A 22,148-nucleotide genomic window follows, 5' to 3' on the forward strand; every position below is an offset into this window, starting at 1 on the left:
AGTAGAAGTCTAAGAAATAAAATTAACGAATTAAATGCTCTTGTCTGCACAGAAAAAATAGATATTATTGCACTTACCGAAACGTGGATGAATGTAGAAAATAGAGAACTATTAGCTGAATATCAAATATATGGATTTAAACTATTTCACACAGATAGATATATTAGACGAGGAGGTGGAGTAGCCATATATGTTAGGGACAATTTGAAATGTAGTCTCAAAGAGGGAATCAAAACAGAGCCACACACAGAAACTATTTGGATTGAATTAAACGAAAAAGCTAATAATATTATAATAGGAGTAATATATAGGCCACCAAATTTAGACAGAATGGAAGCAAAGCATCTATGGGATGAAATATCTAGAGCATCTAGATCTAACAGTATTTATGTCATGGGTGACTTTAATTTTAGCGGAATAAACTGGTTGAACAAAACAGGGAATAGTGAAGCAGAAGATTTTCTAGAATTAATTGACGATTGCTTTCTTACGCAACACATTAAGGAACCAACACGGGAAAATAATATTTTAGATTTAGTGTTAACTAACAGGGAAACGCAAATTAATGACATCGAAATAGGGAGTGAGCTAGGGAGCAGTGATCACAAAGAAATCAGATTTAGCATAGAATGGAATAGACCAGTAGGAGAAAATTCTGTTAAAGTGCCAGATTTTCGAAAAGCTGATTTTAATAGCCTAAGAAATTTTTTGGGTCAAATTGATTGGAAAGTCTTGGGTATGGGGTGTGGGCCGGTCTTGGAGCGAGACATGAACCCAGCGATAGGTGACTTAAATGGGGATTTCGATGTGGACTCAATATATAACTTATTTAAGAATATTCTAAACAAAGCACAGGAACGTAGTATACCATACAAATTGAATAGATCGAATACTAATGACCCAAAGTGGATAACAAAGAATTTGAAGAACCTTATAGGTAAAAAGAGAGCTTGGTACAAAAGGATTAAAAATGGGGAGGTCACTTTAGAACAGGAATTCGTACAACTGGTTAGAAATGTTAAAAAAGAGATAAGGAAAGCAAAAAGAAACTATGAAGTTCGCATAGCAGGGCAAGCAAAGACAAATCCTAAAGGGTTTTTTCAGTTATATCGTACTAAGACTAGGGAAAGGATAGGTCCATTAAAAACTGAGACAGGTCAAATAACAGATAGTGATGAAGAGATGAGTAGTATTTTTAATAAATATTTTGTATCTGTATTTACTAAAGAGGAACTTAACAATATGCCTTCAGCCGAACAAGTCTATGTGGGTGGGGACGAGGACAGGTTGACGAGTTTAGCAGTTACCAGGGAGGATGTTCTTAAACAAATAGTAAAACTCAAACCAAACAAATCCCCAGGGCCGGATGAAGTGTTTGCCAGGGTGCTTAAAGAATGCAAAGAGGAGCTTTGTGACCCACTGTCAACCATATTTAATAAATCAATAGAGTCAGGCAGAGTGCCAGAGTTTTGGAAAGTTGCTAATGTGATACCAGTTTTTAAGAAAGGAGATAGATCACTTGCGTCTAACTATCGACCAATTAGCCTAACGTCTATTGTGGGAAAGTTACTCGAATCTATAATAGCAAATAAAATTCGTCTTCATCTTGAAAAACATAAATTAATAATTGAGTCGCAACATGGTTTTATAAATGGCCGTTCATGTTTAACAAATTTGTTATCTTTTTATTCTAGCATTGTTGAGGCAGTTGATAGTGGTAAGGATTGCGATGTTGTATACCTTGACTTTAGCAAAGCTTTTGATACAGTGCCACATGAAAGACTGATTAAAAAAATAGAGTCTCATGGTATTGGGGGTGCTATATTAAGCTGGATTAGGGCATGGCTATACCAAAGGAAACAGAGAGTTAGTATAAATGGAATCAAGTCAGAGTGGGAAAATGTTGTAAGTGGAGTGCCTCAAGGCTCTGTCCTGGGACCTCTGTTGTTTATAATATATATAAATGATTTAGATTCAGGTTTGAGTAGCAACATTTGCAAATTTGCCGATGATACGAAAATCGGTAGGGAAATTAATTCGGAGGAGGACTCACTATCACTTCAAGTTGATCTAGATAGGGTTTTGAAATGGTCAAAGGATTGGCAGATGCAGTTTAATGCTGATAAATGTAAAGTTCTGAGGTTAGGTAATGATGATAGAGTTACAAGATACGAGCTAGATGGTGTTGTGATTGCGAAGTCGGATTGCGAAAGGGATCTGGGAGTTATGATTAGTAAGAATTTAAAACAAAAGGATCAATGCATAAATGTTCGTAATAAGGCAAATCGGACACTTGGATTTATTAATCGCAGCGTTAGTAACAAGACACCTGGTGTGGTTCTCAAGCTATATCTTGCTCTAGTTAGGCCCCATTTAGATTATGCAGTTCAGTTTTGGTCGCCATATTATAGAATGGATATAAATTCACTTGAACGTGTCCAGCGTAGGATGACTAAGTTAATTCCCCAAATTAGAAATCTTTCATATGAAGAAAGATTAACAAAGCTTAAGTTGCATTCACTGGAAAGGCGAAGAGTTAGGGGTGACATGATAGAGGTTTACAAGTGGATGAATGGACATAACCGGGGGGATATTAATAGGGTATTAAAAGTATCAACACAGGACAGAACACGAAACAATGGATATAAATTGGATAAGTTTAGATTTAGGAAAGACTTGGGTAAATACTGGTTCAGTAACAGGGTTGTTGATTTGTGGAACCAATTGCCACGTAACATTGTGGAGGTGGGGTCCCTCGATTGTTTCAAGCACGGGTTGGACAAGTATATGAGTGGGATTGGGTGGTTATAGAATAGGAGCTGCCTCGTATGGGCCAATAGGCCTTCTGCAGTTACCTTTGTTCTTATGTTCTTATGTTCTTATGTTCTCATGGTGGGTAGAGTAAATAGTTCCGTGATTTGGGTGTTCATGGTAGGTCGCTCTATTCATAAGAATAGAGCGACCTACCATGAACACCCAAATCACGGAACTATTTACTCTACCCACCATGAGAGTAAGGACAAGACAAGAACATATCGATGCCAACACAGAAGACAATGTCCAACATAACAGGCCAATTACACTGGATTAATCTTTGTGTTTGGATAGGAGATGCCTCGTATGGGCCAATAAGCCTTCTGCAGCCCCTATGTTTATCCCTTATGTATCCCCCCATGTTTTCACCTTCATTGTATTATCACCTGACCTAATGCGGGTATAAAATCAACTAGTAATGTAAGATCTGTTCACTTGAGAATGAACCATGGAGGTTCGAAACGTCGTGCAAATTATACAAATAAGTGTAATACACTCTATAGTAAATCACTTCTTTTCTTCACCTTAAAAGTACGAAAATGAGTTTTGGAGAACTCCTATTTGAATTAAGCCCTGATGCTAAGAAAATAGTTAGAGGGATAGAAGCCCTAAACCAGAAAATAATTAATACAGAATATGCGGTCATATTCAATGAAACATATATATATATATATATATACAGTGCTTCCTCAGACTAACGAACCCCGCTCTATCGAATTCCCGGAAGAGCCGAACAAATTGAATTCGGTACCAAATGTTCAGTGGAACATACAAATGTTCGATTAAGTGAGGAATGTTCGTCCAAGCGGTCACTGAGGCCGAGCGTCGGAGCTGGCTGTCATCAACTATGATTCGTCAGAGTGTAAACAGTTATGTAGTGTTTTATTATCCTTACCCATTGTTTCTAGGGAGAAATGGTGATAAAAATGGTGATAAAATGGTGTCAGGGGGCATTAGTGAGAGAGTTGTTGCCAGGAGGCAAGAGGCAACACGTGACTGGCGCCTCCATGCTCCCCCGCCCCCACCCTCCATCTTCCACCTGACCACAGAGACCACTCACACTCCTCTCGTTGTCAGATGCCAAGAGTCAATTTAATGATAATTATCGCATTATCTACACTGAAAATAGCCTTTTTATTAGAAAAATGTCATATTGGAGCAATAATAATGGTGAAAATTGTAATATATACAGTACATATTTTAAACAGTTTGAACACATTTCCTTTTCACAGAATTTTTAATACAATTGGGGTGTAGATAACAGCTGGCATTGTGTGGCCGGCCGGTCGCTCCCTGAGCCATTGGGGGGGTGGGTGGGAGGGGGGGTTTGTTTCCTGGATCCCTCCCTCCCTCTAACAGCCTACGTACTGTACTAATATCTATTTAGAATAAATTTTGAGTAGACCAATAAAACAAGCACAGGTCGTGTGAACGTTAGGCCTTGGTGAGGTGGCTGGCATCATTTGTGGTGGTGTCAGGGGAGGCAGGCGGTGTCAGGGGAGGCAGGCGGTGTCAGGGGAGGCAGGCGGTGTCAGGGGAGGCAGGCGGTGTCAGGGGAGGCAGGTGGTGTCAGGGGAGGCAGGCGGTGTCAGGGGAGGCAGGCGGTGTCAGGGGAGGCAGGCGGTGTCATGGGAGGCAGGTGGGGTCAGGGGAGGCAGGTGGGGTCAGGGGAGGCAGGCGGTGTCAGGGGAGGCAGGCGGTGTCATGGGAGGCAGGTGGGGTCAGGGGAGGCAGGTGGTGTCAGGGGAGGCAGGCGGGGTCAGGGGAGGCAGGCAGGGTCAGGGGAGGCAGGCGGGGTCAGGGGAGGCAGGCGGGGTCAGGGGAGGCAGGCGGGGTCAGGGGAGGCAGGTGGTGTCAGGGGAGGCAGGTGGTGTCAGGGGAGGCAGGCGGTGTCAGGGGAGGCAGGCGGTGTCAGGGGAGGCAGGCGGTGTCAGGGGAGGCAGGCGGTGTCAGGGGAGGCAGGCGGTGTCATGGGAGGCAGGTGGGGTCAGGGGAGGCAGGTGGGGTCAGGGGAGGCAGGCGGTGTCAGGGGAGGCAGGCGGTGTCATGGGAGGCAGGTGGGGTCAGGGGAGGCAGGTGGTGTCAGGGGAGGCAGGCAGGGTCAGGGGAGGCAGGCGGGGTCAGGGGAGGCAGGCGGGGTCAGGGGAGGCAGGCGGGGTCAGGGGAGGCAGGCGGGGTCAGGGGAGGCAGGCGGTGTCAGGGGAGGCAGGTGGGGTCAGGGGAGGCAGGTGGGGTCAGGGGAGGCAGGTGGGGTCAGGGGAGGCAGGTGGTGTCAGGGGAGGCAGGTGGGGTCAGGGGAGGCAGGTGGTGTCAGGGGAGGCAGGTGGGGTCAGGGGAGGCAGGTGGGGTCAGGGGAGGCAGGTGGTGTCAGGGGAGGCAGGTGGGGTCAGGGGAGGCAGGTGGGGTCAAGGGAGGCAGGGAGGCAGGCGGTGTCAGGGGAGGCAGGTGGGGTCAGGGGAGGCAGGTGGTATCAGGGGAGGCAGGTGGGGTCAGGGGAGGCAGGTGGGGTCAGGGGAGGCAGGTGGGGTCAGGGGAGGCAGGTGGGGTCAAGGGAGGCAGGGAGGCAGGCGGTGTCAGGGGAGGCAGGTGGTGGAAAGAGGCAGGTGGGGTCAGTGGTGGAAGGTGTTGTCAGGGGAGGTGGAAGTGGAGAGAGAAGGGTGGTGACCACGCATGGCTGCCAAACCTCTCATTCATTCTCTATTATAAATCTCAATCTTAGCTGTAAAATATTTATGCCAAAATATGTTAATTTTCGTGTATTAATACACATTATTAATCATTAACATGTTTTATTGTTTCCTGTAGAAAACAATTGCTGACTTGGCATTGTGGTGTGTATGGCCGGGTACCTGGGGGGGGGGGGTGGGGGGGTCCTGGAGGTGTGAGAGGAGACCTGTCAACCCATCATTTTTTTTGTCGGGCGAGTTGAGACTCTTCCAAGCCTGCTGCTTCAATACACCCCGTGGATGGTGTGGTGTGGTGTGGTTTGGGTGGTGTGGGTGGGTTGGTGTGGGTGATGTGGTTGGGTGTGGGGGGATGATGTGGGGTGTGTGGGGGATGATGTAGGGTGTGTGGGGGATGGTGTGGGTGGTATGGGGGATGGTGTGGGGGATGATGTGGGGGATGGTGTGGGGGATGATGTGGGTGGTGTGGGGTGTGTGGGGGATGATGTGGGTGGTGTGGGGTGTGTGGGGGATGATGTGGGTGGTGGTGTGAGGTGTGTGGGTGGTGGTGTGGGGTGTGTGGGTGGTGGTGTGGGGTGTGTGGGTGGTGGTGTGGGGAGTGTGGGTGGTGGGGGCGAATGGTGTTAGTGGTGTGGGGGATGGTGTGGGTGGTGTTGGGGGATGGTGTGGGTGGTGTGGGGGATGGTATGGGTGGTGTGGGGGATGGTATGGGTGGTGTGGAGGATGGTGTGGGTGGTGTGGAGGATGGTGTGGGTGGTGTGGAGGATGGTGTGGGTGGTGTGGGGGATGGTGTGGGTGGTGTGGAGGATGGTGTGAGTGGGGTGGGATCTGGTGATTCTCGCATCTCAGATTATTATTGACACCAAAAGAGCATGAAAGATATTATAATGAAGCACCACACAACAAAGAAACAAACTAATGTGTCCTGGCATATGTTTAAAAAAAAAAATAATTAGAAGGTTGTTGGGGCCGGACGGATGGAACGAATTCCGCACTGGAACGAATCGGCTTCGCCCCATATAGTTCGTTCAAGTGAGGACACACTGTATATATATATATATGTCGTACCTAGTAGCCAGAATGCACTTCTCAGCCTACTAGGCAAGGCCCAATTTGCCTAATAAGCCTAGTTTTCATGAATTAATGTTTTTTCCACTACCTAACCTACCTAACCTAACTTTTTTGGCTACCTAACCTAACCTAACCTATAAAGATAGGTTAGGTTAGGTAGGGTTGGTTAGGTTCGGTCATATATCTACGTTAATTTTAACTCCAATAAAAAAAAAATGACCTCATACATAATGAAATGGGTAGCTTTATCCTTTCATAAGAAAAAAATTAGAGAAAATATATTAATTCAGGGAAACTTGGCTTATTAGGCAAATCTGGCCTTGCATAGTAGGCTGAGAAGTGCGTTCTGGCTACTAGGTACGACATATATATATATATATATATATATATATATATATATATATATATATATATATATATATATATATATATATATAGTAATAATAAATATAAATGTGATGTACTGATATAATCTTATTGTCTATTGTATCATATACTAAAACTCTAACAAGATCTTACTCATGCCTTTGCAAATACAATGACTAAAAATTAAAGTTATGAATTCTCAACACAAAAAGGAATCACAAATACAGTAATGCAAAAGAAGAAAAACATTTACAAATTTTTTTTTATGGTACAGTACTTTGAAAGCTGTAAGCTGAAACTGATACTGTGAACTGGGTCCACATTCTCCGAGTGAGTCCAATCGGTCGAACTGTCCTTTCATCTCTGTATCCACACATAGTCTCGGGTCTGCAAGACTCTGGATCTGTAAATGAAATGATATGACTTAGAAGAATAATAATAATAACAATAATACAGTAATAATAATGTTTACTCAGGTAAAAGTTCATATATACAAAAGGCGTTACAAACAGAATGTTGGATTTCTAAATAAAGCTAGTATGTGTATATACTATGCCTAAAGCCACCAATACGCATCGATACGGGCAAGAAATGGGAAAACACTTAAAAACTAAGACTTAAAACTAACTGGGATCAAAAGAAACATTTGAACTGAAATAAGAAAAAAAGAACCTGAATGTATAGAAATTTCATTTTCTGGGCGAGCCCCGGAGGCTCCCTGAAGCTATCCGAACTGATATAGCGCTATATTAGTGCCCACCACCCCTGAAGAAAAGGCAAAGTCCAGGGGGAAAAAGCTTCCAAGAATGGAGTCTGCTGGGATAACCCAGAAGCCTCGGTGTGAAAAACGGGATTAACATCCAACGCGGCCGAATCGGAAGGGCATCCCCCAAAGCCACCCAAGCCTCATCCCAAGCTAAACCCTGCCGCGACTCTGAAACCCTCAGACGTTTGGGAGCCAGAAGCAGGTAGGGAGGAGCAGGGCGAACCACGCCCACATGGAAAGGAAGCGGGGCCCCGAATGGAGCCCCCGCTTCCTTTCTTTCAAGGCTGAAGCAACCAACTACCCCAAATGTGGGTCCCTAAAACCCAAGTAGAGCAGCTCCGGGGCTTCCATATGAGCGACCAACCTGCCCTGTTGCAATAGGGTGAATCTAGCATGCAATGCAGCCACTGCTGGATCCCTGAGATCATCAGGGATGACAAGGAATGAGTAAATTGAAGTACAACCGGGAAACAAGTCCCTCAAGACTCCGGGGGTCGCAGGTGTCCTCGACCCAACAGGCATCATGACGGAGGCAGTACGGATGATTATTTCCCCTGAGGCAGGGGTGACAAACAACCTTTAACTTCGCACAAGGCGAGAGTGAACGCTGAAGATGCATCCATGGTACCACTGAGTCCACAGGGGTTGTCCAGGGTCTGCAGGGTGAATAATCCCTATGGAAAGCCCAGACACTGGGGCCAACTAAGCCAGTAGAACCCTGTATGTTAGCAGGAAAACTGACCACCAATATTAGCCATGAAACCACGAGGGAAACAGATGAGAACTACCAACACAACCTAGGCAAGCCTAATAAGAAACTAAGCACACCTCCTCTGTACACAAAAAGCAAAAACGCTAGAAAAAATGAAAACAAAAACTCCCGAAGACACATCGTCGGCCACTGCGTGTGCAAGTTGCGCCAACCGCAGTGCACCCCACCCAGCCAAAACACCCCTTACCCGAGGCAAGACGGAAAGCCCCAAGACCCCTGACACACCCCAAGGGCGAAAATGAAGAAGCGAAGAAGTCCTCAACAGGGAGTGATTTCCGAATGCCCCAGAAAAGATAACCTTGACATGCAAGGGTAGTACTTACGGAGCACCTAGGAAAGGAAGCCCTAGGTGCATGCAACTCCTGTACACTAAGACCACTGGCCACCACACCACACAGCAGGAACAGCAACACATGGTGAAAATACAAAGCAGGAATTTGAAGCCAGAGCTAATCCAACCGCCAACACATCAGTTCAAGAACTGGGATGGTGGGCTGCTGGTTCAACTGACTCCCCCCTTCGGGGAAGGGGTGGGGGTAGCTCTAACAAGTGGAAGTGCTGGTTGGATTAGGTGTTGCTTGTTTGTTTTCTTTCTGTGGGAGTTCTTTTGCTCTTTTCAGACGTGGGTCACAATTTTCAACAGATTGTGGTCTGTTTTGTTTCACCTATCGTTTTGGGTGCCTTCCCCAGTCGATGGCAATTATGGAAAGCCCGAAACGCTTTGCCCGAAACGCTTTGCGTAATAGTGGCTTTAGGCATTGTATGTACTAGCTCTATCTATAAAGCCAACAAACTTTGTAAAATCTCTTTATGTATGTACCTTTACCTAAATAAAAATTATTATTATTATTATTATTATTATTATAATCATGACAACTTTAAATGTAAAGTCCTCATAAGCCAGAAGTAAGTTTAACTAAATAAACAGACAGACTACAATTTTCTTTAAGTTTATACATGGCAAATATCAGCAGTTATACAAGTTGGTGAATATTCAATATTCTTTGAAAATAGCAAGACAGGTAGACATTAATGACAGGGCAGATCTCATCGAAACCTTTAAAATACTAAATAATTTGGAGGATGTGGTTCCGAACAATTTCTTCAAAAGGTCAGATGTAACACGAACGAGGAGCAACAGGTTCAAGCTCAACAAGCCACAATGTAGAACATAAAACAGGAGATGCTTTTTTCACCCATAGGGTTGTAAACTCGTGGAACTGCCTACCCGCCAAAGCTGTAAACGCCAAAACACTGCTGAGTTTTAAAATACAGCTGGAAAAGATCATCAGGGCAAATGGGGGATGGGGGGACCTTTGACAAGCAGCCGGCATCCTATCCTCGAGGCCACTGGTATTAGTAGACCCTCAGGTAAATTCATGTAAATTTAGGAGGTAAGGTAGGTTACATGGAGTTGATTAGGTAGTACTTAGTTTTCTCTTGAACTGTTTGAGTCTTTGAAGTGATTGGGAAGGTCATTCCACATTTTGGGACCCTTGACTTGCAAAGCATTTCTAGTTTGGTTAAGTCGCACTCTTGGAATATCAAAAAGATATTTGTTTCTAGTGTGGTGCCCATGGGTTCTGATACAATCTTCTAGGAAGCGTTGAAGGTCAGGATTAGCATTACAGTTCAGAGTTTTATATACATTATCTAGAGTACACTTGAGAGGATGTGCAGTGACTTAATATCTAACATATTCAAAGATTTAATTAAGGGGCCAAGTGCTGTCTGGAACCAGTTTGTTATTGTTCTAATAGCTGATTTGTGTTGAGAAATTAGAGGACATAGATGATTTTGGGTAGTAGAACCCCAAGCACAGATACCATAAATGAGATAAGGATAGATGAGAGAGTAATAGAGCGTTACCAGGGTAGGGCGAGGTACATAATACAGTGGCCCCTCCGTTTACGAATTTAATCCATTCCTAGAGACTGTTCATAACCTGAAAATTCACAACCCGAAACAAATTTTCCCATAAGAAATAATGTAAATTGAATTAATCCATTCCACACTCCCAAAAATATTAACTTCAAAATACATTTCATACCTAATAAACACAAATATTTAGTACTATAGTATGTATAAGTTATAGTTTACCTTTGTTGATGACTCTTCTTGGTGTATGGAAGATGGTGAGGAGGGGGAGGGGGAGAAAGAGATGTGCTAATGTTTAAAAGGGGAGTCCCTTTCTATTATAACATCAGGCAGTGATGACTTCTCTGGGGTACTCTCTCTCCTACGTTTTGCCGGCATACCATTAGGACCTGGAGGGGGGGGGGGGGGCAGCAGAGGCATTCGAGTCTAGTCTCCCGGCCGAAGCTTCTGGGTCTGACCAGTGGGCCCCCTTTCTTCCGGCTTCTACGGTTGCTCCGTCCTTGTCTTGTGGGGTCGGGGCTTGGGGAGAGGACTCGGCCCCGGGTCCTGCTGTGAAGGACCTCGAGGCTGGGGAGGGGCTGACTTGGGGGCCTTGGGCCCCGCTGGACCCTGCCTGGGTTTTTCATCCCTCTGAGCAGGGCTTGTTGTTACACGGTGTGGGGTTTTCTTTTCCTCCCTCTGCGTACGAGTTGGATTTGGTGTCGGCCCCTCCCCAGGTTCGGTTCCGTGTTCCCCAGGGTGCATCGGTTCCATCTTTTCGGAGGTTTTCGGCTTATCACATCCAACCTGGTGTGGTGCGGGCGGCCCTTGCAGCTTACCTCCTGCGTGACCTAGATTATGCTTCGGAAATGGATCTGTCCGAGTTCAGGTTTGGGACTTCGTTCCCTTTCTGGCTCCGTTACGAAGTTCCGGAGTCTTCCTGGCTAGCGGAATGCCCCTTGTTTGTTCTGGATTCCTGGCATTCCTTCTGTCGTTCCCGCACGCTGGAGTGCCGGGAAGCTTCCACGGTGATCCAGGGATTCCTGGGGGGCAATTTTGAGTACCTGAACTTGGGTTGTTTGCCCCTGCCCTTCCCCGTGATGTGGGCGTTGTTCAGCTCCATGTGCAGGTTCCCACCCTTTCGGCGGCGCTCGTGGCGGAGGACTTGCGCGCCCGGGGCCATTTGGCTTCGGCCTTGCGGTTCTTATCCCTCCTGGAGCTGTCCTCGGATTGGCACGTGGAGGATGAGGACGTTTGGGTCCGTCCCGGGGTCCGGTGCCTTGTCCTCAGCGGCGCGTTCGTCGGCTGCCTTGTTGAAACTTTTCACGCCGATTTTGCGGGATGCGGTTTCCCTGTTTTATGCTTCCCGTCTCGCGTGTTGGCAGGTAGTGCTGGGTTCCTCCGTGGAATCTGCTTGGACTCTGGCTCTTAGGCTGTCGTCGCCTTTTTGTCCTCTTCTGTTTGCGGAGTCGGCCGTGGTGCAGGTTAGCCAGGCTGTGTCATCGGCTTGTCGTCCGATGTCGGACTTGGTTTTCCGGGGGTCCCAGGGTGGGTCTTCCCGGAAGGGTTCGGGGTTCCTCTCGTCGTGGTAGGCCACTGGTGTCAGGTTCGGGTTCGACTCCTGCTTCAGACCCGCCCTCGACTGGTTGGCGCGGTGTTCGCTCTGTGCGGGGTTCTGGGTCTCGTAAGGGGCGCTGGCCCTTTCGCAGTTTGCCTCATTGATGGGGCAATGGGGGAGCGGCTTGTGCTGTTCGTCCACGCCTGGTCCCACGATTCGTGGGCGTTTTGGGTCGTGTCTGTCGGCCTGCGGTGGCGTTGTGTGGCCCCCCCCTTTTGGGGGGGTCGGGGCTGGCAGGGCAGGTTTCTTCCCATGCGCTCTGTCAGGTCATCTTGGAGTGGGTTCGCTTGGGCGTCGTCGAAACGACGTCGTCCCTCAGATGGGTTTCCCGTCTGTTTCCGGTCCCGAAATGGGACTGCGCGGACCTGCGGTTCATTCTGGACTTGTCTCGTCTGAACCCCTGGGTTCATTGCCCCTTCTTTTGCATGACTACGCTGTCTCAGGTTCGGCTCCTCTTAGAGCCGGGTACTTGGATGGTGTCCCTGGACCTCTGGGACACTTATTGGCATGTCCCGATTCATCTGAGGTTCTGGGACTGGCTCGGTTTTGTTCGAAGCATCTGAGTTACCGCTTTCGTTGTATCCCGTTCGGGTTGAACCTGGCAACTCGTGTGTTCACGCGCCTTACGCGGGTCGTGGTGGCCCATTTGTGTCTCTTAGGTGTTCGGGTGTTGGCCTACCTAAACGACTGGCTGGTTTGGGCTCCCAGCCAGTCGGCTGGCTTGGTAGCCAGGGATTTGGTTCTTTCCCAGCTCGCCAGGCTTGGGTTCTTGGTGAACTGGAGGAAGTCCCATCTGGTCCCCTCTCAGGTTCGGACTTGGCTGGGTCTCGTTTGGGACTCTCGGACCGCCTCCTTGTCTCTAGCTCCGGAGTCTCTCTTGCAGCTGTGGTCCCGCCTTTGTCTGTTTCTGGTGGGCCCTCGGGTCACCCGGCGGTTGCTTGAGGGGCTGTGCGGGAGCCTGAACTTTGCGATGGTAGTCTACCCGCCAGGTCGGGTTTGGCTTCGTCGGCTGTTCTGGTACCTTTGGGGTCGCCCCTTCCACCTCTCTCGTGATCGCTGGGTTCGACCCCCGGGGGCCTTGCGTCGGCTGCTGCATCACCGGCTTCCTCTTCGGTTTTTTCGGGGTACAGTGCCTTGGCACCTACCCAAGCCCTCGTGCGATGTGTACACAGATGTGTCATCTCTCGGCTGGGGCTTTGTGACCAGTGCTCATCAGGCCGGCCAGGGGCATTGGGGTCTGTCCTTCCATCGAGCTCACAGCACGGTGCGGGAGTTCGCGGCAGTGTGGTTTGCTTTTCGGAGGATTCGGGTCACCGCGGATCGACGATTGGGCTCCATTCGGACTGCTCTCTGGTCGTTCATTGCCTGAACCGCGGGGGTTCGATGCGGTCCTTGTCTCTTTGGGGTTAGTCGCTTCAGGTGACTCGTCTGTTCAGAGTTCTCAGGGTTTGGCTCTCCTAGCGGTTCACGTACAGGGAGTGTCCAACGTCTTGGCCGATGGCCTGTCTCGCTTCGTTCCCCTCTCCACGGAGTGGACAGTCGACGACGCTTCCTTCCGTTGGCTTTGCCAGACGTTCGGGCGCCCTGAGGTGGACCTCTTCACATTGGCGTGGTCGAGGCGCCTTCCCATGAATGCGGCGCCCTTCCCCGATCGCGAGGTCGTCGGGGTCGATGCCTTTCGGCTGGACTGGTCGAGGTGGGGGTTCTTGTACCTCTTTTCCCTGGTTCGGATGTTACTCCAGGTCCTGACTCGCTTGGAGACTTACCAGGGAAGAGTTGTCCTTCTGGTCCCTTGGTGGCCAGCCCAGCCTTGGTTTCAGGCGCTGCCTGCTCGGTGTCCGAACCCAAGGGTTTTCCAGTGGCTCAGCCTTTTTCAGCAGATTGGGCTGGTACGTCATATGGCTGGTTCAATCTTCTCCTCGAGTATTCGTGTATGTTTTTTTTGACTTGAGTCCATCATCATCTCTATGGTGATCAGGTGGCCTCCTTGTTGGTGTCCCACCTGAGGGCTTCTTTTCGGCGGCAGTATGAAGTTTCCTGGCGGTCCTTCTGTTTCTTTTTGCATCTTCGTCGTGTTAGTTCGTTGTCTGTTAGGGTGGTCTTGTCTTTTCTCTCTTGGTTGTTTAAGGATCGTCATCTTATGCCTAACACTGTCGCCTCGTATCGTGTGGCGCTGGCGGAGCCGCTTCAGCTTACCTTCGGTCTCAATGTTACGTCTGCGCCGTTTCGCAAGCTGTCTCATGCTTTGTTTCACCTCCAGCCTGCTCATGCGCCGCCTGAGCCATCCTGGTCTTTGGACGGAGTGTTCGCTTAACTTTTGTCTCCTCGTTTTGTTGAGGCCCCTTCGGTCCGGGATTGTTTCTCCAAGGCTCTTTTCTTGTTGGCATTAGCCTCTGGGGATCGGGTCGGGGAGCTTCATGCTCTCCTCCAGCGCAGGGGTTTCTGCTCTTTTGGTCGTGGAGATTGTTTTGTTCGCTTGCAGCCGTCTCCTTCTTTTCTGGCAAAGAATGAGACTGCTGCATTCCGGAGGGGCCCTTGGGTGGTTGATGCTTGGTTGGTACGGCCGGGGATGCATCATGTTTTGTGTCTGGTTGCGGCGCTTCGCCGTTATTTGCGCGCCACAGCTTCTGTGTCCGGGGATGCGCTTTGGGTTGATCCGGTTTCCCTTCTTCCCTGTTCGCGGGTTTGGGCCCCACAGGTCGTCCGCAGGGTTATCAAATCCAGCCAGTCTGCGGTCTATCCCCGTGCCCACGATATCCATAAGTTTGCGGCCCTTGCTGCCGTCTTTGGGAATATGTCTTGGTCTGATATTCGGGCGCGGGGATTTTGGCGGTCGAACAGGGTCCTGGCTGCTCGTTACCTCGTGAATGTCCCTGGGCCCCGTCGGGCCTGTGTTGCTTTGGGTCGGCGATTGCAGCCAGTTGTCTCGACTTCGAGTTGATGAGTGAGCGACGACTGCCTCTCGGGTAAGTCCCTCTTTTTCCGTCTGTGAGTAGTTAGCTCCAGGGAGCCGACGGGGCTCCCCCCAGAAAACCAGCGTTGAATGTAATGAAACGCCATTTTCTGGGTGAGTCCCGGAGGCTTCCCGGCATCCCTCTCTCCCTCCCTCCGGTCGGCGGTTTTTCATGTTTTTGACATCCAGCCTCAGAACTGAGGTGTGGGTAGCCAGCGTGAAGGGTCTATGCAGCTTTCCCCTTCCCCCTCCCGGGGAGGGGGAAGCTGCATAGACAGTGGTGTGATCTCAAACTAGTGTGACATGTGACATCACACTAGTTTGCTTGTTTTCTGTTGGGGAGCTCTATCCACTAGTTTGGCTTTTGGTAGCAATTTTAACCAGAATAGGGGTTTGTTTTGAGGCGCTTGCTTTTCTGGGTGCCTGTTCCGGTCGATGGCAGACATAGAATGCTTCCAACCTCACGGGGATTTCTATAGGCCATTGTTCCCCTTGCCTCTCTGAGGGGGGCCCGGTTCTGGCCGTGGTCCCCGGTAGGCCTAAGAACTCCATACACATGACTGATGCCAAAGTCTGACATTAGCATATCAGCTTGGGAAAGCTCCAGGGAGCCTCCAGGACTCACCCAGATAATGGCGTTTCATTACATTCAACGCTGGTTTTTTTGGTGAAAAGAAATTCATCTTTTGAAAGATGATTTCATGATAAAGTGATGATGAAGCAATTTCAGGTCATAGAATAAAGAATGAATCTGAGTGAATTTGAAGGTAGGAGGATTAGAAGATACAGAAGTTGGACAGACATGGCATGCAAGTGTGCGATAATGCATGGATTGAGTGAGGACTGAGTACATATTGTGGTGAGTATCAAGGCTGATTGAAAGCAGTTTGTCAAGAGTGAACAAAGGACATTTTTGAGTATGACGAAATACACTAACACACATTGTATCAATATTACTAATGATAACAACTTTTAAGATGCAAAATAAAATAAAAAACTTCCACCCATAATAATTTATCAAAGACATCCAATGCAACACAAAGTCCACAGCCTTATGTGAACTCCACAGGTTGAGTCCACAACCTCAAGTTTGGCATGTCATCATGGGAAACAAGTAAGTTAACATTTCTCCACTCACGGAGCAATAAAGCAATGGAAGAGTTTGCCAGCAAAAACTTTTGAAGAAAGAGCAATTAGGGCATCCATTTGAAGCTACAGGCATCCTGTTCCTAATAAAGCTACAAGATATAGTGACTATAGTTTAGTCACTAGATATAAGTTTAATAATGATAATAATAATAATAATAATAAATAATAAATATCATTACTATTATTTTCACTCACTGTTCCATTGCAGTAGTCTGGTGGCTCAATAAGAGGGTAGTGTTTAGCCAGATCAAAAGCCACATTATCCATAAACCATTTGAAAGGTTTACACTTGTTTCGTTCCCGTACAGCCAGTTGCTCACTGATATCTCCAGTGTCCACCTGAAAATTATGACAAATTACAGTATATACTTGTGATAAATAACCCAGCCCAAACAGAGAAAAACTGAAAGTGATGTGAAAACCAAGCCATATACCTACTCCATACAGTCACGACATTATAAGGGTCCAGGATAAACAGAAATGTTGTCACTTTCATTTCTTTCTTTCCTGTGTGTTGGTTGGATTATTTGTTTCAGCCACATTAATAAGCAATATGTCCATGATCAATAAGAAAAAGATGTTATGCAGTACTCAAATTAAAATTTTGTAAGACAAAACTGCAAAAACCAGTAATGAATGTAATGAAACTCCATTTTCTGGGGGGAGACCCTACAGCTCCCTGAAGCTAACGGACTGATATCCATTATGTTAGTCTAGAGCATCAGTTAATTGGAGTTCTCTGCCTACCGGGAACCACAAACCAGAACCTGGTTCTTTCAGAGAGGTGAAGGGAGTAATGGCTTATGAAACACTCAACTTTGTGAGAGTACAGTCACGTCTGCCATCGATTGGGTATCATCCAGAAAGGTAGGAGGACCATTACAAACCCCAACTGGTAAAGCATTGCAACCCAAGAACAAACAGAGCCCAGAATTTCCCCCAAGAGGAAACAGCAAACAAACAAATATCCACTCAACAAGCACTCCTGCTTGTTAGTGACACCCCTCCTTCCTCCCAAAAGAGGGGAGTGGGCCCCGCCCCAGGCAGCCAAGTGCTGACACCGGCAGTTCGTAGACTAATAACAAACCGCTGACCGAAGGGAGCGGGGGTGTTAGGGAGCCTCCAGGGCTCAACCCAGAAAATGGCCTTTCATTACATTTAACACTGGTTTTCTGGAGGGAGTCCCTATAGGCTCCCTGACGCTATATACACACAGATAAGTAAAACCAGGAACTTACCCGGGCGGCAGCAGCACTGCATGCCTCAAGACGAAGATGGCACAACTGCCTGCAACTGACAGCCCAAGACCACACACAGCTGCTGAGGGCTCAGAACATTCACAAGATAACAAACAACAAGAATGTCAAACTCTAAGTCTCTGTACTCTCATAAACCCAATGTACCTTCTTGTATATAAATAAATAAATAAATAAATAAATAAATAAATAAATAAATACTGTAAATAAATAATGGGCGGCCAGGGCCCTATTCGACCTCCAAAACCCCCAAGCCCAAATGCTAGCCCAAGACGTTACCAAAAATTGCAGCATGAGCTGAAAACTTCAGCACAGACTGCAGGCTGGCTAGACTTGATAACCCTGCGGATGACCTGAGACCCAAGCCCTGGAACACAGAACGAGGGACACCGGATCTACCCAAAGCGCGTCCCCGGACACAAAACTAGAGGCGTGCAAATAACGGCGGAGAGCAGCAACCGGACTCAAAACATGATGCACCCCCAGCCTGACAAACCAAGTATCAGTAACCCACGGACCCCTCTGGATGCAAGCCATTTCACTCTTCGCAAGAAAAGAAGGAGACGGCTGCAAACGAACAAAACAACCCTAGGACGAAATGAGCAGAAACCCCCTGAGCCAGAGGAGAGCATGCTTGACCCCCAAGAAACCAAAGACAACAAAAACAAAGCCTTTCCAAAACAATCATGAACTGAAGGGGCCATCACAAACCGAGGAGAAGAGAGATAAGAGAGCACCTGATCCAAAGACCAGGATGGCTCAGGTGGCACATGAGCAGGCCGGAGATGAAAAAACGCAGAACTCTATTCTGCAGGAGAGCTTGCAGAACGGAGCAGAAGTGACATCTACCCTGAACGCAAGCTGGAGTGGCTCCGCCAATGGTGCATGATAAGAAGCGACAGTATTCGGCATTCGGCATACATTCAGCATTTTTTCAGCCAGTCCTGAAAAAAACCAGCGTTGAATGTAATGAAACGCCATTTTCTGGGTGAGCCCCGGAGGCTCCCTGGAGCTTATCGGGCTAATGTATGTTATGTTAGACCGGGACATTAGCTAAGGAGTTCAGACCTACCAGGGACCAGCGCCAGAACCTGGCCCCTTCAGAGAGGTTTCAGGGAGCAATGGCCCTGGAAAACCCCATATGGTTGGGGGTTTTCCTTATCTGCCATCGACCGGGGTTAGGCACCCAGAAAGGTAGGCGTAACAAAACAAACCCCACATGGTAAGAAACTACAACAAAAACCGAACAGAGAGGTAGAAAACTCCCTACAATCCCAAGGAAACAAGCAAACAAGCAAACATCACACTTTACTGCCGCGCCGATCGTCCGCGCAGCCCTCCCCACCCCGGGAGGGGGAGGGGGGAGCCCCGGACCTACCGCGCCGGCTGCCAAGCTCCAGTTCGGAAGCTAAGCTTCAACCAACGCGAAAAAACCGCCGACCGGTGGGAGGGAGGGTTTCCAGGGAGCCTCCGGGGCTCACCCAGAAAATGGCGTTTCATTACATTCAACGCTGGTTTTCTGTGGGGAGCCCCTACGGCTCCCTGGAGCTTCATACCCAAAGAGAAGGAAAAGAAAGGGCTAACCCGGGAGGCGGCCGCCACAAACTCTGCAACGCAAAGCCAAGACAACCGGTCGCAAACCTGCGACCCAAGGCAACAAGAACGCCCAAGAACAGACGCACATATGGATGGGCGGCCAAAAACCTGTGCGACCCACAATTCCCTGCGCCCGAAATGAGCCCGAGACGTCACCAACACAGCAGCAATTGCTGCAAACGTCTGAACAGCACGGGCGCAAAGACAGACCGCAGGAAGAAGGAAAACACTGCGGACGACCCGGGAGACACGAGCCCTGAAAACAGGGAACGAAGGAACCGGATCAACCACAGCGCATCCCCAGGCACGGTACGCCAGCAACAGCAAAAAGCACAACTGGACAACACAGGACGCACCCCCCGGCCAAACCAAACAAGTACCAATACCCCAAGAACCCCTCCGGAAAGCAGCCGTCTCGACCGTCGCCAGGACAGAGAAAGGCTGCACACCAATAAAGCTACCACCCGTACCAAAGAGGAGGAAACTGAAACCGAAGGGGCTACCACAAACTGAGGGGAAGAGAAGAAGGCACCCTGAACAAGGACCAGGATGGCTCAGGCGACTCATGAGCAGGCCGGAGGGGAAACAAAATGCGAGAAAACGTAATAAACGTCATACAGTCTCCAAGACGAAGCTCGCAGGTGGGACACCGTCAACAAAGCCACCTGAACACCATAGAGATGGCGATACCTGCGTCAAAATACCAGACGCGAAGAGCCAAAGAGAAGGCCGAACCAGTCACGGACAGGACCGATTCGGCCTGCTGAAAGAGGCGAAGCCTCAGGAAAAACGCCCCGGGTACGGACACCTATCAAGCAGCGTCTGAAAAGAAGGCCGGGCCGGCCACCGTGGAACCATAAGGACTGTTCTCGTGGGAATGGGCTGCAACCGAGCCAGAACCCGAAGCAACAGCTGGACCGGGAGAAGAGGTACAGGTACCCCCCACCTCGACCAGGCCTGCCGAAAGCCTCCACCGTGAAGTCCTCGCAGGTGGGAAGGGCGCCACAAAACGGGTGACGCCTAGACCACGCCGACCCGAAGACGTCCATGGCCAGGAGTCCATAAGCCCAACAGAGCCAACAAAACGAATCGGCGACGACTGGCCAACCCACGAAGAGGAATGAACCGAGACAGCTGTCCACCAGGACGCAGGACACACCCCGGACACGAACCACACGGTTAACCAAACCCCCTGTGGTTCCGGCAAGAACCACCAGAGAACAGTCCAAACAGAGCTGAATGGTAGAGTACCTAGTGACCCAAACCCTCCGAAGCGCAAACCAGACAGCCATGAACACCTGAACCGGGCTGTGAGCCCGACGGACAGACAGACTCCATCAACCTCGGCCGACCTAGTGAGCACTGGTCACAAAGCCCCAGCCGAGAGACGACCCGTCCGTGAACACAACGAGCGAAGGCTCGGGGAGCTGCCAAGGCACGGAACCCCGAAAACCCCAAAGAGGAAGCTGGTGACGCAGCACCAACACCAGATCCCCAGAGGAACCCAAGGAATGCAAGAGGCGGAAGTGGAGTCTCCGTAGGAACCAACCGACGCCGGAGCCAAACCCGACTCCGCAGGCAGACAAGCACGCCGAAGTGCAAACTCCCGCACAACCGCCCAAGCAACCGCTGAGCAACCCGGGACCCCCTCCTGAACAGCCAAAGGCGGGACCACAGCCACAGTAACACTTCTGGAGGGAAGACAATGAGGGGCCCAAGAGCCTGTAACGAGGCCCAGGTCCGAACCCGGGACGGAAACAGAAGGTAAAACCTCCAGATCACCAGGAAACCAAACCCAGCGATCTGGAAAGAACCATCCCCTGGCGAGCAGACAAGCGGACTGACTGGGAGCCCACTCCAGCCAGTCGTCGAGGTAGGCCAGACACCGAATCTCAGACGCAGACAGGGCACTAAGATCCGGTAAAGATGCAAAGAGTATACAAAGTGCCCTTCACAAAATAGGGAATGCAATAAAAACAGCAAACCTGAAGCCCCACCACCAAAGCATTGTATGACAATCATATTAAGACATATTATGACATATGACAATCATTATAGGACAATATGACAATTATAATCAAAGCATTATATGACAAAGAGTGCTGGGAAGACGGGACACCACGAGAGTAGCTCTCATCCTGTAACTACACTTAGGTAAGTACACATAGGGAATTACCAACCATGCTAGCCCCAGAAAAACTGGAGAGGAACGTGCCAAGAAGTGACCTGGAGGTCCAGGTCCACCATCCATGCACCCGGCCCTAACAGAATCCAAACAGGAGACAACAGTCCTCCGAGCAGGGCAGAGGATCCAGGGCGCAGACGGAAGTAGTCCAGAAGAACTGCCGACTGGAAAAGCTCATGACTGCAAAGAGCAGACGGGAAAAGCTCATGACTGCAAAGAGCAGACGGGAAGCCCAGAAGGATGGGGCGGATCGACCACGCCCCACGCACCCACGAAGAGGAAATGACGAAGCGCAGGGAAGAAGCCCACCCCGCCAGCTCTGAACCCCCCCCAAGGGGGAGAAGCCGTCCTCCGACGCCAGCAGAGGCCGGAAGACAACCCAAAGCGCCCACCAACAGCGGGACCAAGCGAGAGGCAACAGAGCAAGCTGCTCCCCCAGCGCCCAGTCAACAAAGAAGGGAACAGAACCCCTTCAGAAAGAAAAAGTACACTACCGAAGTCATGAGGAGAGACTACGGGAATGAAACCACACTTCGCTGGAAGAGGAAGTGAGGGGAGACCTGATCACCACATACAAGATACCCAAGGGAATCGACAGGGTTGAGGACAGGCTATGTAACACAAGGGGCACACGCACTAGGGGACACAGGTGGAAACTGAGTACCCAAAAGAGCCACAGATAGAATTATTTTTTTTTTTTTTTTTTTTTTTTTTTGAGTGTCAGAATGGGAACGGGAAAGCACTAAGAAGTAATGTGGCGACTCCTCACACAAGTAACGAGGCTGACCCCCATATAATGTCACATGTAGACATGACAGAGCCCAAGAGGCACAGGAACCGATACAAGGCAAGAGCTACGAGGAGAGGTTAGAAGCATTAAATATGCCAAAACTAGAAGACAGAAGAAAAAGAGGTGATATGATCACTACGTACAAAATAGTAAAAGGAATTGATAAAATCGACAGGGAAGACTTCCTGAGACCTGGAATTTCAAGAACAAGAGGTCATAGATTTAAACTAGCTAAACACAGATGCCGAAGAAATATAAGAAAATTCACCTT

At 48.9% G+C, this 22,148-nt stretch overlaps 1 protein-coding gene across 4 annotated transcripts in view; it reads right to left on the reverse strand.

Moving 5' to 3' along the window:
• Positions 1-22,148, reverse strand: part of LOC123769464 (N-acetylgalactosaminyltransferase 6) — a 182,835-nt gene that overhangs the window by 37,847 nt on the left and 122,840 nt on the right. For all 4 annotated transcript variants that reach the window (XM_069308803.1, XM_069308804.1, XM_069308805.1 and 1 more), the window contains exons 10-11: positions 16,246-16,389; positions 7,213-7,338 (exon numbers count right to left, since the gene is read on the reverse strand). In XM_069308803.1, the coding sequence (XP_069164904.1) occupies positions 7,213-7,338; positions 16,246-16,389 (270 nt within the window). The remainder of the gene's footprint in view (positions 1-7,212; positions 7,339-16,245; positions 16,390-22,148) is intronic.

The sequence above is a fragment of the Procambarus clarkii genome, chromosome 63, assembly GCF_040958095.1.
Source record: "Procambarus clarkii isolate CNS0578487 chromosome 63, FALCON_Pclarkii_2.0, whole genome shotgun sequence".
Taxonomy (NCBI): Eukaryota; Metazoa; Arthropoda; class Malacostraca; order Decapoda; family Cambaridae; genus Procambarus; species Procambarus clarkii.